Source organism: Neoarius graeffei, chromosome 23, assembly GCF_027579695.1.
Source record: "Neoarius graeffei isolate fNeoGra1 chromosome 23, fNeoGra1.pri, whole genome shotgun sequence".
Taxonomy (NCBI): domain Eukaryota; kingdom Metazoa; phylum Chordata; class Actinopteri; order Siluriformes; family Ariidae; genus Neoarius; species Neoarius graeffei.
Genome location: NC_083591.1, coordinates 38,398,017 through 38,418,445, shown reverse-complemented (window position 1 = coordinate 38,418,445; position 20,429 = coordinate 38,398,017). Strand labels below are relative to the sequence as shown.

Below are 20,429 nucleotides of genomic sequence, written 5' to 3'. Positions count from 1 at the left end.
TTTGTAGTAGTGGCATGCCATTTGGTACGCATATGTATCTCACTAAGCCGGACAAAAATGTAATGCCAATGCATTAGCCACGCCCAACAGGAAGTAAGGTAATTTCACTTTTGTGCGAAATGCATGGCCACGAAAACGGCGCAACTCCTCCTAGACCGTTCATAGGAATGTCACCAAAATTGATACACATCATCTACAGACATGGCTGACAAAAGTTCCTAAATATGTTTCACGTAGAATAAACCGTTCAGAAGTTATACGTCAATCAATTTTCAATGCAAAATTTTACATGCTTAAAAATTCATAACATATCTTCAAATTGCTCAAAACTGCTCATACTTCACTCGCAAATCACTCATTGGGCATCTGACATGTTACCCAATTTCTGTGATATTTCGCCACTGGGGGCGCTATTTTTGGGCAAAAAATCCAATCTTTCCTCAAATTTGGTCAAACTTCACGGCCACCCTCTTACTACCTCCCATGTCATGTACACCTCATTTTGGGAATTTTCGTCCATGGGGGGCGCTGTTTTTGGCCAACGCAATTGCTCCAAAACAGGTTTTTGGTAAATAAATCCATAATGCTTCTCCTTCACACCACTACCTTGTGATAGTACGTTGCTGTTGTAGACACTTATTTTTCCAACTCATTATCGCTCATGTGCAGCATAGCGCCACCTACTGACATGGGAGAAACCAAAAAATTTATTCTTCAAAAATCAATATCTCATCTTCTATTTTCTCAATCTTGATCAAACTTGATACGCACACTCTTAACACGTCACCTGACATATGTGCCAAATTTTGTGAACTTTTGCCACTGGGGGCGCTGTTTTCAGGCAACAATTTATATCTCGGCTTCTGATTGGTCAAACTTGATCAAACTTTACAAAACAACTCTGCATAGGTCCCTTGACATGTATACCAAATTTGGTGAACTTTCACCACTGGGGGCGCTCATTGCGCTGTAGCACTTGCAGGAGAGGTGTTTACAATCATGAGGCACCAGGAGTATGTTGTTTTGGTTGCCTTAAACACACATGACTTGTGGACCACTGGGGGCGCTCATTGCACTGTAGCAGTTGCAGGAGAGGTGTTTACAATCATGAGGCACCAGGAGTATGTTGTTTTGGTTGCCTTAAACACACATGACTTGTGGGGAATGGGTAGGCAGTCGGGAGCAAGTGTTGTAGCATAGCACCACCTACTGACATGGGAGAAACCAAAAAATTTATTCTTCAAAAATCAATCTCTCATCTTCTATTTTCTCAATCTTGATCAAACTTGATACGCACACTCTTAACAGGTCACCTGACATATGTGCCAAATTTTGTGAACTTTTGCCACTGGGGGCGCTGTTTTCAGGCAACAATTTATATCTCGGCTTCTGATTGGTCAAACTTGATCAAACTTTACAAAACAACTCTTCATAGGTCCCTTGACATGTATACCAGATTTGGTGAACTTTCACCACTGGGGGCGCTCATTGCACTGTAGCAGTTGCAGGAGAGGTGTTTACAATCATGAGGCACCAGGAGTATGTTGTTTTGGTTGCCTTAAACACACATGACTTGTGGACCACTGGGGGCGCTCATTGCACTGTAGCAGTTGCAGGAGAGGTGTTTACAATCATGAGGCACCAGGAGTATGTTGTTTTGGTTGCCTTAAACACACATGACTTGTGGGGAATGGGTAGGCAGTCGGGAGCAAGTGTTGTAGCGTTACATACAGACTAATAGATGTCTAACAGAAGACAATCCTATGTAGCTATAGCTTGGTGACTGATGAGGTAAATACATTAATTTGGTTGGGAAGCCATGGCATAAAATGTTCTGTCCATGACAACGTCTCAGCGCACCGTGTACTCTGTGTCCAATTCTGTGCTTTGTCACCATTGTGGGAGTAATGTCTCTTGCCGAAGAAGCTGTGGAAGGTATTTCGCGGGGACGCATGCCCCCGCCCCCCTTGGCCGCTGGCGCGAGGGCCCGTCGAGGCCGCTTGCGGCTTTAATTATTCTTCTTCTTTATTTTTCTCCGCTGTTGGGCCATTTTCGGGGCGCTTGCCATGGGCGAAAACGCGCGAAATTTGGCGCCACTTCCGAGAATTGCCACCGCTACTCAGATCCAAAAGCCCACACTTGGCCGGGGCTCAGGGCCTCTATAGCGCCCCCTAAGTCGTTGTGATTTTGGCCTCCCGCATTAAGGTGCCTGGTTGCCATATAGTTTGTAGTAGTGGCATGCCATTTGGTATGCATATGTATCTCACTAAGCCGGACAAAAATGTAATGCCAATGCATTAGCCACGCCCAACAGGAAGTGAGGTAATTTCACTTTTGTGTGAAATGCATGGCCACGAAGACGGCGCAACTCCTCCTAGACTGTTCATAGGAATGTCACCAAAATTGATACACATCATCTACAGACATGGCTGACAAAAGTTACTAAATACGTTTCACGTAGGATAAACCGTTCAGAAGTTATACGTCAATCAATTTTCACTTCAAAATTTTACATGCTAAAAAATTCATAACAAATCTTCTAATTGCTCAACACTGCTCATACTTCACACGCTAATCACTCATTGGGCTTCTGACATGTTACCCAATTTCTGTGATATTTCGCCACTGGGGGCGCTATTTTTGGGCAAAAAATCCAATCTTTCCTCAAATTTGGTCAAACTTCACGGCCACCCTCTTACTACCTCCCATGTCATGTATACCACATTTTGGGAATTTTCGTCCATGGGGGGCGCTGTTTTTGGCCGACGCAATTTCTACAAAACGGGTTTTTGGTAAATTATTCCATAATGCTTTTCCTTTACACCACTACCTTGTGATAGTGCGTTGCTGTTGTGGACACTTATTTTTCCATCTCATAATCACTCATGTACAGCATAGCGCCACCTACTGACATGGGAAAAACCAAAAAATTTATTCTTCAAAAATCTATATCTCATCTTCTGTTTACTCAATTGTCATCAAACTTCATACGCAAACTCTTCATAGCTCACCTGACATGTATGCCAAATTTTGTGCACTTTCGCCCCTGGGGGTGCGGGTTATGGCAGAAATGATATTGCAGCTTCTGATTTGTCAAAATTGGCAAGCAAACTCTTTACAAGACCCTTTTTGGGGCGCTTGCCATGGTCGACATCGCACGAAATTTGGCTCCTTTTTCTTAGACTCCCACCGCTACTGAGAACCAGAAGCCCAGATCCAGGCGGGCCTCAGGGCCTCTATAGCGCCCCCTAACTCATTGTGATTTTGGCCTCCCGCATTAAGGTGCCTGGTTGCCATGTAGTTTGTAGTACTGGCATGCCATTTGGTACGCATATGTATCTCACTAAGCCGGACAAAAATGTAATGCCAATGCATTAGCCACGCCCAACAGGAAGTAAGGTAATTTCACTTTTGTGCGAAATGCATGGCCACGAAAACGGCACAACTCCTCCTAGACAGTTCATAAGAATGTCACCATAATTGATACACATCATCTACAGACATGGCTGACATAAGTTCCTAAATATGTTTCACGTAGAATAAACCGTTCAGAAGTTATACGTCAATCAATTTTCAATGCAAAATTTTACATGCTTAAAAATTCATAACATATCTTCAAATTGCTCAAAACTGCTCATACTTCACACGCAAATCACTCATTGGGCATCTGACATGTTACCCAATTTCTGTGATATTTCGCCACTGGGGGCACTATTTTTGGGCAAAAAATCCAATCTTTCCTCAAATTTGGTCAAACTTCACGGCCACCCTCTTACTACCTCCCATGTCATGTACACCTCATTTTGGGAATTTTCGTCCATGGGGGGCGCTGTTTTTGGCCAACACAATTGCTCCAAAACAGGTTTTTGGTAAATAATTGCATAATGCTTCTCCTTCACACCACTACCTTGTGATAGTACGTTGCTGTTGTAGACACTTATTTTTCCAACTCATAATCGCTCATGTGCAGCATAGCGCCACCTACTGACATGGGAGAAACCAAAAAATTTATTCTTCAAAAATCAATATCTCATCTTCTATTTTCTCAATCTTGATCAAACTTGATACGCACACTCTTAACAGGTCACCTGACATATGTGCCAAATTTTGTGAACTTTTGCCACTGGGGGCGCTGTTTTCAGGCAACAATTTATATCTCGGCTTCTCATTGGTCAAACTTGATCAAACTTTACAAAACAACTCTTCATAGGTCCCTTGACATGTATACCAAATTTGGTGAACTTTCACCACTGGGGGCGCTCATTGCGCTGTAGCAGTTGCAGGAGAGGTGTTTACAATCATGAGGCACCAGGAGTATGTTGTTTTGGTTGCCTTAAACACACATGACTTGTGGGGAATGGGTAGGCAGTCGGGAGCAAGTGTTGTAGCATAGCGCCACCTACTGACATGGGAGAAACCAAAAAATTTATTCTTCAAAAATCAATATCTCATCTTCTATTTTCTCAATCTTGATCAAACTTGATACGCACACTCTTAACAGGTCACCTGACATATGTGCCAAATTTTGTGAACTTTTGCCACTGGGGGCGCTGTTTTCAGGCAACAATTTATATCTCGGCTTCTGATTGGTCAAACTTGATCAAACTTTACAAAACAACTCTTCATAGGTCCCTTGACATGTATACCAAATTTGGTGAACTTTCACCACTGGGGGCGCTCATTGCGCTGTAGCAGTTGCAGGAGAGGTGTTTACAATCATGAGGCACCAGGAGTATGTTGTTTTGGTTGCCTTAAACACACATGACTTGTGGACCACTGGGGGCGCTCATTGCACTGTAGCAGTTGCAGGAGAGGTGTTTACAATCATGAGGCACCAGGAGTATGTTGTTTTGGTTGCCTTACACACACATGACTTGTGGGGAATGGGTAGGCAGTCGGGAGCAAGTGTTGTAGCGTTACATACAGACTAATAGATGTCTAACAGAAGACAATCCTATGTAGCTATAGCTTGGTGACTGATGAGGTAAATACATTAATTTGGTTGGGAAGCCATGGCATAAAATGTTCTGTCCATGACAACATCTCAGCGCACCGTGTACTCTGTGTCCAATTCTGTGCTTTGTCACCATTGTGGGAGTAATGTCTCTTGCCAAAGAAGCTGTGGAAGGTATTTCACGGGGACGCATGCCCCCGCCCCCCTTGGCCGCTGGCGCGAGGGCCCGTCGAGGCCGCTTGCGGCTTTAATTATTCTTCTTCTTTATTTTTCTCCGCTGTTGGGCCATTTTCGGGGCGCTTGCCATGGGCGAAAACGCGCGAAATTTGGCGCCACTTCCGAGAATTGCCACCGCTACTCAGAACCAAAAGCCCACACTTGGCCGGGGCTCAGGGCCTCTATAGCGCCCCCTAAGTCGTTGTGATTTTGGCCTCCCGCATTAAGGTGCCTGGTTGCCATATAGTTTGTAGTAGTGGCATGCCATTTGGTACGCATATGTATCTCACTAACCCGGACAAAAATGTAATGCCAATGCATTAGCCACGCCCAACAGGAAGTGAGGTAATTTCACTTTTGTGTGAAATGCATGGCCACGAAGACGGCGCAACTCCTCCTAGACTGTTCATAGGAATGTCACCAAAATTGATACACATCATCTAGAGACATGGCTGACAAAAGTTACTAAATACGTTTCACGTAGGATAAACCGTTCAGAAGTTATACGTCAATCAATTTTCACTTCAAAATTTTACATGCTAAAAAATTCATAACAAATCTTCTAATTGCTCAACACTGCTCATACTTCACACGCTAATCACTCATTGGGCTTCTGACATGTTACCCAATTTCTGTGATATTTCGCCACTGGGGGCGCTATTTTTGGGCAAAAAATCCAATCTTTCCTCAAATTTGGTCAAACTTCACGGCCACCCTCTTACTACCTCCCATGTCATGTATACCACATTTTGGGAATTTTCGTCCATGGGGGGCGCTGTTTTTGGCCGACGCAATTTCTCCAAAACGGGTTTTTGGTAAATTATTCCATAATGCTTTTCCTTTACACCACTACCTTGTGACAGTGCGTTGCTGTTGTGGACACTTATTTTTCCATCTCATAATCACTCATGTACAGCATAGCGCCACCTACTGACATGGGAAAAACCAAAAAATTTATTCTTCAAAAATCTATATCTCATCTTCTGTTTACTCAATTGTCATCAAACTTCATACGCAAACTCTTCATAGCTCACCTGACATGTACGCCAAATTTTGTGCACTTTCGCCCCTGGGGGTGCGGGTTATGGCAGAAATGATATTGCAGCTTCTGATTTGTCAAACTTGGCAAGCAAACTCTTTACAAGACCCTTTTTGGGGCGCTTGCCATGGTCGACATCGCACGAAATTTGGCTCCTTTTTCTTAGACTCCCACCGCTACTGAGAACCAGAAGCCCAGATCCAGGCGGGCCTCAGGGCCTCTATAGCGCCCCCTAACTCATTGTGATTTTGGCCTCCCGCATTAAGGTGCCTGGTTGCCATGTAGTTTGTAGTAGTGGCATGCCATTTGGTACGCATATGTATCTCACTAAGCCGGACAAAAATGTAATGCCAATGCATTAGCCACGCCCAACAGGAAGTAAGGTAATTTCACTTTTGTGCGAAATGCATGGCCACGAAAACGGCGCAACTCCTCCTAGACCGTTCATAGGAATGTCACCAAAATTGATCCACATCATCTACAGACAGGGCTGACAAAAGGTCCTAAATACGTTTCACGTAGAATAAACCGTTCAGAAGTTATACGTCAATCAATTTTCAATGCAAAATTTTACATGCTTAAAAATTCATAACATATCTTCAAATTGCTCAAAACTGCTCATACTTCACACGCAAATCACTCATTGGGCATCTGACATGTTACCCAATTTCTGTGATATTTCGCCACTGGGGGCGCTATTTTTGGGCAAAAAATCCAATCTTTCCTCAAATTTGGTCAAACTTCACGGCCACCCTCTTACTACCTCCCATGTCATGTACACCTCATTTTGGGAATTTTCGTCCATGGGGGGCGCTGTTTTTGGCCAACGCAATTGCTCCAAAACAGGTTTTTGGTAAATAATTCCATAATGCTTCTCCTTCACACCACTACCTTGTGATAGTACGTTGCTGTTGTAGACACTTATTTTTCCAACTCATAATCGCTCATGTGCAGCATAGCGCCACCTACTGACATGGGAGAAACCAAAAAATTTATTCTTCAAAAATCAATATCTCATCTTCTATTTTCTCAATCTTGATCAAACTTGATACGCACACTCTTAACAGGTCTCCTGACATATGTGCCAAATTTTGTGAACTTTTGCCAATGGGGGCGCTGTTTTCAGGCAACAATTTATATCTCGGCTTCTGATTGGTCAAACTTGATCAAACTTTACAAAACAACTCTTCATAGGTCCCTTGACATGTATACCAAATTTGGTGAACTTTCACCACTGGGGGCGCTCATTGCGCTGTAGCAGTTGCAGGAGAGGTGTTTACAATCATGAGGCACCAGGAGTATGTTGTTTTGGTTGCCTTAAACACACATGACTTGTGGACCACTGGGGGCGCTCACTGCACTGTAGCAGTTGCAGGAGAGGTGTTTACAATCATGAGGCACCAGGAGTATGTTGTTTTGGTTGCCTTAAACACACATGACTTGTGGGGAATGGGTAGGCAGTCGGGAGCAAGTGTTGTAGCATAGCGCCACCTACTGACATGGGAGAAACCAAAAAATTTATTCTTCAAAAATCAATATCTCATCTTCTATTTACTCAATCTTGATCAAACTTGATACGCACACTCTTAACAGGTCACCTGACATATGTGCCAAATTTTGTGAACTTTTGCCACTGGGGGCGCTGTTTTCAGGCAACAATTTATATCTCGGCTTCTGATTGGTCAAACTTGATCAAACTTTACAAAACAACTCTTCATAGGTCCCTTGACATGTATACCAAATTTGGTGAACTTTCACCACTGGGGGCGCTCATTGCGCTGTAGCAGTTGCAGGAGAGGTGTTTACAATCATGAGGCACCAGGAGTATGTTGTTTTGGTTGCCTTAAACACACATGACTTGTGGACCACTGGTGGCGCTCATTGCACTGTAGCAGTTGCAGGAGAGGTGTTTACAATCATGAGGCACCAGGAGTATGTTGTTTTGGTTGCCTTAAACACACATGACTTGTGGGGAATGGGTAGGCAGTCGGGAGCAAGTGTTGTAGCGTTACATACAGACTAATAGATGTCTAACAGAAGACAATCCTATGTAGCTATAGCTTGGTGACTGATGAGGTAAATACATTAATTTGGTTGGGAAGCCATGGCATAAAATGTTCTGTCCATGACAACATCTCAGCGCACCGTGTACTCTGTGTCCAATTCTGTGCTTTGTCGCCATTGTGGGAGTAATGTCTCTTGCCGAAGAAGCTGTGGAAGGTTTTTCGCGGGGACGCATGCCCCCGCCCCCCTTGGCCGCTGGCGCGAAGGCCCGTCGAGGCCGCTTGCGGCTTTAATTATTCTTCCGTCTTCTTCTTCTTCTTCTTTTTTATTTTTCTCCGCTGTTGGGCCATTTTCGGGGCGCTTGCCATGGGCGAAAACGCACGAAATTTGGCACCACTTCCGAGAATTGCCACCGCTACTCAGAACCAAAAGCCCAAACTTGGCCGGGGCTCAGGGCCTCTATAGCGCCCCCTAAGTCGTTGTGATTTTGGCCTCCCGCATTAAGGTGCCTGTTTGCCATATAGTTTGTAGTACTGGCATGCCATTTGGTACGCATATGTATCTCACTAAGCCGGACAAAAATGTAATGCCAATGCATTAGCCACGCCCAACAGGAAGTGAGGTAGTTTCACTTTTGTGCGAAATGCATGGCCACGAAGACGGCGCAACTCCTCCTAGACCGTTCATAGGAATGTCACCAAAATTGATACACATCATCTACAGACATGGCTGACAAAAGTTACTAAATACGTTTCACGTAGGATAAACCGTTCAGAAGTTATACGTCAATCAATTTTCACTTCAAAATTTTACATGCTAAAAAATTCATAACAAATCTTCTAATTGCTCAACACTGCTCATACTTCACACGCTAATCACTCATTGGGCTTCTGACATGTGACCCAATTTCTGTGATATTTCGCCACTGGGGGCGCTATTTTTGGGCAATTAATCCAATCTTTCCTCAAATTTGGTCAAACTTCACGGCCACCCTCTTGCTGCCTCCCATGTCATGTACACCACATTTTGGGAATTTTCGTCCACGGGGGGCGCTGTTTTTGGCCATCGCAATTTCTCCAAAATGGGTTTTTGGTTAATTATTCCATAATGCTTTTCCTTCACACCACTAACTTGTGATAGTACGTTGCTGTTGTAGACACTTTTTTTTCCAACTCATAATCGCTCATGTACAGCATAGCGCCACCTACTGACATGGGAAAAACCAAAAAATTTATTCTTCAAAAATCTATATCTCATCTTCTATTTACTCAATTTTCATCACACTTCATACGCAAACTCTTCATAGCTCACCTGACATCTACGCCAAATTTTGTGCACTTTCGCCCCTGGGGGTGCTGGTTATGGCAGAAATGATATTGCAGCTTCTGATTTGTCAACCTTGGCAAGCAAACTCTTTACAAGACCCTTATTGGGGCGCTTGCCATGGTCGACAACGCTCGCAATTTGGCTCCTTTTTCTTAGACTGCCACCGCTACTGAGAACCAGAAGCCCAGATCCAGGTGGGCCTCAGGGCCTCTATAGCGCCCCCTAACGTGTTGTGATTTTTGCCTCTCGCATTAAGGTGCCTGGTTGCCATGTAGTTTGTAGTAGTGGCATGCCCTTTGGTACGCATATGTATCTCACCAAGCCGGACAAAAATGTAATGCCAATGCATTAGCCACACCCTACAGGAAGTGAGGTAATTTCACTTTTGTGCGAAATGCATGGCCACGAAGACGGCGCAACTCCTCCTAGACCATTCATAGGAACGTCACCAAAATTGATACACATCATCTACAGCCATGGCTGACAAAAGTTGCTAAATACGTTTCACGTAGGGTAAAGCGTTCAGAAGTTATACGTCAATCATTTTTCAATGCAGAATTTTACATGCTTAAAAATTCATAACAAAACTTCTAATTGCTCAACACTGCTCATACTTCACACGCAAATCTCTCATTCGGCTTCTGACATGTGACCCAATTTCTGTGATGTTTCGCCACTGGGGGCGCTATTTTTGGGCAAAAAATCCAATCTTGCCTCAAATTTGGTCAAACTTCACGGCCACCCTCTTACTACCTCCCATGTCATGTATACCACATTTTGGGAATTTTCGTCCATGGGGGGCGCTGTTTTTGGCCCACGCAATTGCTCCAAAACGGGTTTTTGGTAAATAATTCCATTATGCTTTTCCTTCACACCACTACCTTGTGATTGTACGTTGCTGTTGTAGACACTTATTTTTCCAACTCATAATCGCTCATGTACAGCATAGCGCCACCTACTGACATGGGAAAAACCAAAAAATTTATTCTTCAAAAATCTATATCTCATCTTCTATTTACTCAATTGTCATCAAACTTCATACGCAAACTCTTCATAGCTCACCTGACATATACGCCAAATTGTGTGCACTTTCGCCCCTGGGGGTGCTGATTATGGCAAAAATGATATTGCAGCTTCTGATTTGTCAAACTTGGCAAGCAAACTCTTTTCAAGACCCTTATTGAGGCGCTTGCCATGGTCGACAACGCACGAAGTGCGAGACCCTTTTGTTGCCATGTGTCCAATTCTGTGCTTTGTCACCATTGTGGGAGTAATGTCTCTTGCCGCAGAAGCTGTGGAAGTTTTTTCGCAGGGACTCATGCCCCCGCCCCCCTTGGCCGCTGGCGCGAGGGCCCGTCGAGGCCGCTTGCGGCTTTAATTATTCTTCCGTCTTCTTCTTCTTCTTCTTTATTTTTCTCCGCTGTTGGGCCATTTTCGGGGCGCTTGCCATGGGCGAAAACGCACGAAATTTGGCACCAGTTCCGAGAATTGCCACCGCTACTCAGAACCAAAACCACAAACTTGGCCGGGGCTCAGGGCCTCTATAGCGCCCCCTAAGTCGTTGTGATTTTGGCCTCCCGCATTAAGGTGCCTGGTTGCCATATAGTTTGTAGTAGTGGCATGCCATTTGGTATGCATATGTATCTCACTAAGCCGGACAAAAATGTAATGCCAATGCATTAGCCACGCCCAACAGGAAGTGAGGTAATTTCACTTTTGTGCGAAATGCATGGCCACGAAGATGGCGCAACTCCTCCTAGACCGTTCATGGGAATGTCACCAAAATTGATACACATCATCTACAGACATGGCTGACAAAAGTTACTAAATACATTTCACGTAGGACTAACCGTTCAGAAGTTATACGTCAATCAATTTTCACTTCAAAATTTTACATGCTAAAAAATTCATAACAAATCTTCTAATTGCTCAAAACTGCTCATACTTCACACGCAAATCACTCATTGGGCTTCTGACATGTTACCCAATTTCTGCGATATTTCGCCACTGGGGGCGCTATTTTTGGGCAAAAATTCCAATCTTTCCTCAAATTTGGTCAAACTTCACGGCCACCCTCTTACTACCTCCCATGTCATGTATACCACATTTTGGGAATTTTCGTCCATGGGGGGCGCTGTTTTTGGCCGACGCAATTGCTCCAAAACGGGTTTTTGGTAAATAATTCCATAATGCTTTTCCTTCACACCACTACCTTGTGATAGTGCGTTGCTGTTGTAGACACTTATTTTTCCAACTCATAATCGCTCATGTACAGCATAGCGCCACCTACTGACATGGGAAAAACCAAAAAATTTATTCTTCAAAAATCTATATCTCATCTTCTATTTACTCAATTGTCATCAAACTTCATATTCAAACTCTTCATAGCTCACCGGACATGTACGCCAAATTTTGTGCACTTTCGCCCCTGGGGGTGCTGGTTATGGCAGAAATGATATTGCAGCTTCTGATTTGTCAAACTTGGCAAGCAAACTCTTTACAAGACCCTTACTGGGGCGCTTGCCATGGTCGACATCGCACGACATTTGGCTCCTTTTTCTTAGACTGCCACCGCTACTGAGAACCAGAAGCCCAGATCCAGGTGGGCCTCAGGGCCTCTTTAGCGCCCCCTAAGTCGTTGTGATTTTGGCCTCCCGCATAAAGGTGCCTGTTTGCCATGTAGTTTGTAGTAGTGGCATGCCATTTGGTACGCATATGTATCTCACTAAGCCGGTCAAAAATGTAATGCCAATGCATTAGCCACGCCCAACAGGAAGTGAGGTAATTTCACTTTTGTGCGAAATGCATGGCCACGAAGACGGCGCAACTCCTCCTAGGCCGTTCATAGGAATGTCACCAAAATTGATAGACATCATCTACAGACATGGCTGACAAAAGTTCCTAAATACGTTTCACGTAGGATAAGCCGTTCAGAAGTTATACGTCAATCAATTTTCACTTCAAAATTTTACATGCTAAAAAATTCATAACAAATCTTCTAATTGCTCAAAACTGCTCATACTTCACACGCAAATCACTCATTGGGCTTCTGACATGCTACCCAAATTCTGTGATATTTCGCCACTGGGGGCGCTATTTTTGGGCAAAAAATCCAATCTTTCCTCAAATTTGGTCAAAATTCACGGCCACCCTCTTACTACCTCCCATGTCATGTATACCCCATTTTGGGAATTTTCGTCCATGGGGGGCGCTGTTTTTGGCCGACGCAATTGCTCCAAAACGGGTTTTTGGTAAATAATTCCATAATGCTTTTCCTTCACTCCACTACCTTGTGGTAGTACGTTGCTGTTGTAGACACTTATTTTTCCAACTCATAATCGCTCATGTACAGCATAGTGCCACCTACTGACATGGGAAAAACCAAAACATTTTTTCTTCAAAAATCAATATCTCATCTTCTATTTACTCAATCTTGATCAAACTTGATATTCAAACTCTTCATAGCTCACCTGACATGTACGCCAAATTTTGTGCACTTTCGCCCCTGGGGGTGCTGGTTATGGCAAAAATGATATTGCAGCTTCAGATTTGTTAAACTTGGCAAGCAAACTCTTTACAAGACCCTTATTGGGGCGCTTGCCATGGTCGACAACGCACGAAATTTGGCTCCTTTTTCTTGGACTGCCACCGCTACTGAGAACCAGAAGCCCAGATCCAGGCGGGCCTCAGGGCCTCTGTAGCGCCCCCTAACGTGTTGTGATTTTTGCCTCTCGCATTAAGGTGCCTGCTTGGCATATAGTTTCTAGTTATTATTATTATTATTACGGCCCGAGCACCGTACAGCGCGAGACCCTATTGTTTTTTAAGGATTATTATTATTATTATTATTATTATTATTATTAGGCCCCGAGCACCGTACAGTGCGAGACCCTATTGTTGCCATGTGTCCAATTCTGTGCTTTGTCGCCATTGTGGGAGTAATGTCTCTTGCCGCAGAAGCTGTGGAAGGTCTTTCGCGGGGAAGCGTGCCCCCGCCCCCCTTGGCCGCTGGCGCGAGGGCCCGTCGAGGCCGCTTGCGGCTTTAATGTCTATTTTCTATTGTGAATACAATATCAGTTTTTGAGATTTATAAATTATTGCATTATGTTTTTATTTAAAATTTGTACTTTGTCCCAACTTTTTTGGAATCAGGGTTGTACTTAGACTCATGCATTGGTTCATCAGGGAAGGATATTGGCGTGAGAAAGGCCCAGGCCTGGTGCGCACTCCATAAACTGAAGAACATCTGGCATTCAAATATGGCAATCGGGTTAAAAAAAAAGAGTATCTTCGTGGCTTCGGTGGAATCTATTCTGACCTACGGATGTGAGACCTGGACACTGACGGTCCATGAGGAATCGAGACTGGATGGTTGCTACACATGCATGCTCCAAAAAGTCCACAGTGTCACCTGGCGGGACCGAATTCCAAATGAAGCGCTGAATGGAGATTTACCACCACTCTCTTTAAAGATAAGATCAAGACGATTGGGTTTGGCGGGGCATTGTGTCCGCCACAGCGATGAGGCAGCTCACAACTTGGTTCTGTGGGAACCACGTCATGGTCAGGCTTTCCGGGGCGGACAGTGCCTGACATATGTCAACCAGCTGATGCACGATACTGGTCTCGCTTCAGCAGATGAAATCAGAACTTTGATGGGTCATAGGCCATCCTGGCATGCCATCGCCAGTCATTCCCAAGGAGACTCAACCTAGCAGTAGTACTAGTATGGGCTGTTTGTTCATAGCCACAACTGGGTTTTATGGAAGAGCACAAGCCATAGAGAATCTTGTTTGGACATGTTGGAGACAAACATGTGGAAGAGAAAAAAAATGCTTCTCTGGTCTGATAAGACCAAAATGTAACTTTTTTGGCCTTGGTACAAAGCAACACCCAACATATTGGGTTAAAACACTTTATCACTGCTTATCACCCTGACAGCACCATCCTCACAGTGAAGCTTGGTGGTGGTAGTATCATGTTGAGAGTTACCCTCAGCCTCTTGGTTGCTTCTCTGTGTAATCCCCTCTTTAGAAATTTAGACAGTCTTCTCTAGGCAGAGTTGTTATGACATATGTTATCCTTTTTTTTGTTTGTTTAAATAATGAATTTCAATGTGCTCTGCTGAATGTTGAAAAAAAAAATTGGGATTATTATTTTTATAACCAAACTACACTACCGTTCAAAAGTTTGGGGTCACCCAGACAATTTTGTGTTTTCCATGAAAAGTCACACTTTTATTTACCACCATAAGTTGTAAAATGAATAGAAAATATAGTCAAGACATTTTTCTGGCCATTTTGAGCATTTAATCGACCCCACAAATGTGATGCTCCAGAAACTCAATCTGCTCAAAGGAAGGTCAGTTTTATAGCTTCTCTAAAGAGCTCAACTGTTTTCAGCTGTGCTAACATGATTGTACAAGGGTTTTCTAATCATCCATTAGCCTTCTGAGGCAATGAGCAAACACATTGTACCATTAGAACACTGGAGTGAGAGTTGCTGGAAATGGGCCTCTATACACCTATGGAGATATTGCACCAAAAACCAGACATTTGCAGCTAGAATAGTCATTTAGCACATTAGCAATGTATAGAGTGCATTTCTGATTAGTTTAAAGTGATCTTCATTGAAAAGAACAGTGCTTTTCTTTCAAAAATAAGGACATTTCAAAGTGACCCCAAACTTTTGAACGGTAGTGTATGATGGAAACATTTTTGTAGAACTTTGTCCCAGACTGTATACTCTTTGGTCTTAGCTCCTTGTGATGCTGTTTGTTTATGTATATTGTCTAACAAACTTCCAGGAAGAGGTGTATTGAGGTATATTGAGATCATGTGACACTTTACTTGGGCACAAGTGGACACCGTTCAATTATTCACCATTCAACTATTCGCCATGTGACCAGTCTGACCAGGCTGTGACTAATTACTTGAGTAATTTAGGGGTTTCACACCAACAGGGTGAATACGCATGCAATCACAACTTCTGTTCTACCATTACCATTTTTTAAATAACCAGTATTATGGGCTATCTTGTAGATTCATGACATACAGTATAATCCTAATTCAATCAATTTCATGTGCAGGTTCTAGCACTGTAAAATATGGAAAAGTTCGTTGGTTGTGAATACTTACGCAAGGCACTGTATTCTTGCGTACTTACATATGTCTACTGTGTTGATTATTAACTTTAAGAAAGTGCAACATTCTCTTAACTGGGCTTATGTTACATAAAGTTACCATTGACCAATAAACACACGGATTCTCAAGACTGTTACATTCAAGTGCACTAAGGTATGAAATGATGGTTTCTACACCCTACACAGTTCACTATACATCAACAATGCAGCCTTTTGGGATTAATCTATGATTAAAAGCTATGATTTTAATGACTTTTTAAAAATGCGACGTGCATAAAGTTCAGTAAGATCCATGATTACCTCCGCCAACTTTGTTGCAGGAGGTTATGTTTTCGCCTCTGCTTGTTGGTTTGTCTTTTCCCAACATAACTCAAAAAGTAGTGAATGGATTTTGATGAAGTTTTGAGAAAAGGTGAGCCATGGGCCAAGTAATAAATTATTAGCTTTTGATGCAAATCTGGATATGTTTGTGGATCCAGGATCCAGACATGTATGCGAATCCAAGATATATATATTTTTTAATTATCCCAAAGTAACTCAAAAACTATCCATCCATCCATTATCCGTAACCACTCATCTTGTGCAGGGTCACGTGCAAGCTGGAGCTTATCCCAGCTGACTATGGGCAAGACGCGGGGTACACCCTGGACAAGTTGCCAGATCATCACAGGGCTGGCACATAGAGACAAACAACCATTCACATTCACGGTCAATTTAGAGCCACCAATTCGCTTAACCTGCATGTCTTTGGACTGTGGGGGAAACCAAAGCATTGTTATGATGTTCAGTTATATGGAAATAATGAATGACTGGGTGGGTGTGATGCGGCCTAATATGAGTCAGAGAAACTGGAAAACACAAAGCCAATTCCTTCATCCATCCATCCATGATCTGTAACCGCTTATCCTGTGTAGGGTTGCGGGCAAGCTGGAGCCTATCCCATCTGACTATGGGCAAGAAGCAGGGTACACCCTGGACAAGTCACCAGTTCATCGCAGGGCCGATACATAAACACAAACAACCATTCACACTCACATTCAGACCTAAGGTCAATTTAGAGCCACTAATTAGCCTAAAATGCATGTCTTTGGACTGTGGGGGAAAACCGAAGCAAAACCACGCAGACACAAGGAGAACCTGCAAACTCCACAAAGAACGGCCCCCGTCAGCCACTGGGCTCGAATCCAGACCCTTCTTGCTGTGAGGCAACAGTGCAGGGTTGCAGTACACCAGCAAATCAAAAACTATTGAACAGATTTTGATGAAACTTGATGCACAGTTTTAGTATTATCCTACATTCAAGTGATATGATTTTGATGTTGATAATTTGTGGCTTGGTGAAGGTACGCACTCTTCCATCCATCCATCCATCCATCCATCCATCCATTATCTGTAGCCACTTATCCTGTTTGACAAGGTTGCAGGCAAGCTGGATCCTATCCCAGCTGACGATGGGCGAGAGGCGGGGTACACCCTGAACAAGTTGCCAGGCCATCACAGGGCTGATACATCGAGACAACCAACCATTCACACTCACATTCACACCTACGGTCGATTTAGAGCCACCAATTAACCTAACCTGCATGTCTTTGGACTGTGGCGGAAACCGGAGCACCCGGAGGAAACCTACGCAGACACAGGGAGAACATGCAAACTCCACACAGAAAGGACCTCGCTGGCCACGGGGCTCGAACCCGGACCTTCTTGCTGTGAGGAGACAGCGCTAACCACTACAGCACCAAATCAAAAACTAGTGAACAGATTTTGATGAAACTTGGTGCACAGTTTTAGTATTATCCTACATTCAAGTGATATGATTTTGATGTTGATAATATGTGGCTTGGTGAAGGTACGCACTCTTCCATGTGTCCTTTTGGTTCCAATTATAATTAATAAATATTGATGATATTATTAATATGAATAAATGAGAAACACAACAGGATTTACGTTAATTAATAAGTAACAAAAACGATATTAAAAAAATATTTGCACATCAGGTAGCATGGTGGTGTAGCGGTTAGCGCTGTCGCCTCACAGCAAGAAGGTCCTGGGTTTGTGGCCGGCGAGGGCCTTTCTGTGCGGAGTTTGCATGTTCTCCCCGTGTCCGCGCAGGTTTCCTCCAGGTGCTCCGGTTTCCCCTACAGTCCAAAGACATGCAGGTTAGGTTAACTGGTGACTCTAAATTGACCGTAGGTGTGAATTGTTGTTTGTCTCTATGTATCAGCCCTGTGATGACCTGGCGACTTGTCCAGGGTGTACCCCGCCTCTCACCCATAGTCAGCTGGGATAGACTCCAGCTTGCCCACGACCCTGTAGACCAGGATAAGCGGCTATAGATAATGGATGGGTGGATGGATCATTCATATGGAGGCAGCATGGTGGTGTAGTGGTTAGCACTATCACCTCACAGCAAGAAGGTTCTGGGTTCGCGGCTGCGTAGAGTTTGCATGTTCTCCCTCTGTCCGCGTGGGTTTCCCCTACAGTCCAAAGACATGCAGGTTAGGCGAACTGGTGGCTCTAAATTGACCGTAGGTGTGAACATTCAACAAAGTGCAAGTACGGGACAAATGTGTTGCAGTAGTACACATTATGCAGGCGTGTTTAACGTTAGCAAGACAGCTATTATATTGGGTAGTGGAGCGAAGGCTAACATTTGACTTTCCACGAAACACCTGCATAATGTGTACTACTGCAACACATACAACACATTTGTCCCGCACTTAAACTCTGTTGAATTAATTCAATATCATAGTCGCCACTGAAGTCCACTCGATCCCTGTTTACCGTCAATGGATCGGTCACTCGTCAAACAGTCCTCCAGAATCCGAGTAGGGAATGGCTGAGCGTAGCTGTCAGTCAAACACAAGTTAGCCAATGGGAATGCATTCCTGGACAGCCCACCCACACGTCAAGTTTGTGCCAAAACTGCAAGCAAAAAGTCAGGGAGCGCAAACAAGAAAGCTGGAATCGCAACCAAAATAAACGACGTCAAACAAAACTGAGAAAGACGCGGAACAAAAATAAAAGGTTTCTGAAGAGTAATAGACTGATATTTTGCACGATTACACGAATAATTTGTTTGCCAGTCTAAAAAAATTGACTTGGCGGCATGGTGGTGTAGTGGTTAGCGCTGTCGCCTCACAGCAAGAAGGTCCTGGGTTCGAGCCCCGTGGCCGGCGAGGGCCTTTCTGTGTGGAGTTTGCATGTTCTCCCCGTGTCCGCGTGGGTTTCCTCCGGGTGCTCCGGTTTCCCCCACAGTCCAAAGACATGCAGGTTAGGTTAACTGGTGACTCTAAATCGACCGTAGGTGTGAGTGTGAGTGTGAATGGTTGTCTGTGTCTATGTGTCAGCCCTGCGATGACCTGGCGACTTGTCCAGGGTGTACCCCGCCTTTCGCCCGTAGTCAGCTGGGATAGGCTCCAGCGACCCTGTAGAACAGGATAAAGCGGCTAGAGATGATGAGATGAGATGAGAATCTTCATCACAACCTTGACTGACAGTTTTAGGTCCTTGGTAGTGGGCGGGGCTAATAACTGACCACGCCCACCCGCATCCGCATGCTGTTGGCATTTTATGGAGATGGAATGACTGGAATCGATTAAAGCATGTCGTCTGGGGACGATGCAGTTTGCAAAAGACTGAAGAATAAAAATGAGAATATGATCATGTAGCATAGAATCATGCTGCCTTCACGAGTCTAAATGCCCCTGGGGTTTGAGCATCGGTTTAGAGGTTAATAGGACGCATGTTTGTTTTAATAATAATAATGATAATAATAATAATAATAATAATAATAATAATAATAATAAAACCCTGAAATGTGAGGAAGATATCTAGCATTAGCGGTGCACGTGAATTTACAGAATTACGATTTCATAACCGGAAAGAAAACACGGGGAAATGGCAACATCCGCGGAGCACGTGAACGCTGCATCACACTGCATTCCTGGCAGCAGGTTAGTGATCGCAGCCCGGATTATTCTACACCGGGTCATGCGTTCAATCTACCTGAGCTTCTGCGGTCCGCAGGGCTATCCCCATCGCTATGAGACCTGTCCGAAGCTCTGCCACGTCAACTTTCCCATCTTTATTAGTGTCTAGTTTCTCAAACAGCTCCTCGTAGTTTCTGCTGCTGGTCGCATCCCAGCACCTGCAGTCCTTCAGGAGGAATCCGCGCATGCGCATCCCTGCAGTCGGCCCGACAGACCTGCGACGATTCTGCAAAGAGGCTGAAAGAGGCTCCCGACATGTATTTACGAAAGTACAGAACGCGACAGCTCGATCCGGAAACGTAAACACGAAGGCGGAGTGCCAGGACCACTAGCTGTAGGGGCGGGGCGGGACGATGAGTAACCACGCCCACTCAATGCAGTCAATGTAGGTCGAACCAGGTTGCAGCATTAAAGCTCATACATGTCAACCTTTTGGTCAATCAAACCTGTATAACCAACCTCCAAAATCCGTATTTCCCTTATAAAATCCGTATAAGATGCAAATTAAAATAATTTACCTAAAATCTCATCTCATTATCTCTAGCCGCTTTATCCTGTTCTACAGGGTCGCAGGCAAGCTGGAGCCTATCCCAGCTGAAAGGCGGGGTACACCCTGGACAAGTCGCCAGGTCATCACAGGGCTGACACATAGACACAGACAACCATTCACACTCACAGTCACACCTACGGTCAATTTAGAGTCACCAGTTAACCTAACCTGCATGTCTTTGGACTGTGGGGGAAACCGGAGCACCC

At 44.2% G+C, this 20,429-nt stretch overlaps 1 protein-coding gene across 1 annotated transcript in view; it reads right to left on the bottom strand.

Moving 5' to 3' along the window:
* Positions 1–19,860, bottom strand: part of LOC132871705 (mitochondrial adenyl nucleotide antiporter SLC25A24-like) — a 104,185-nt gene extending 84,325 nt beyond the window's left edge. Inside the window, exon 1 of the mRNA XM_060906132.1 lies at positions 19,690–19,860. Coding sequence (XP_060762115.1) covers positions 19,690–19,860 — 171 coding nt within the window. The remainder of the gene's footprint in view (positions 1–19,689) is intronic.
* Between the last annotated feature and the right edge of the window lie 569 nt (positions 19,861–20,429).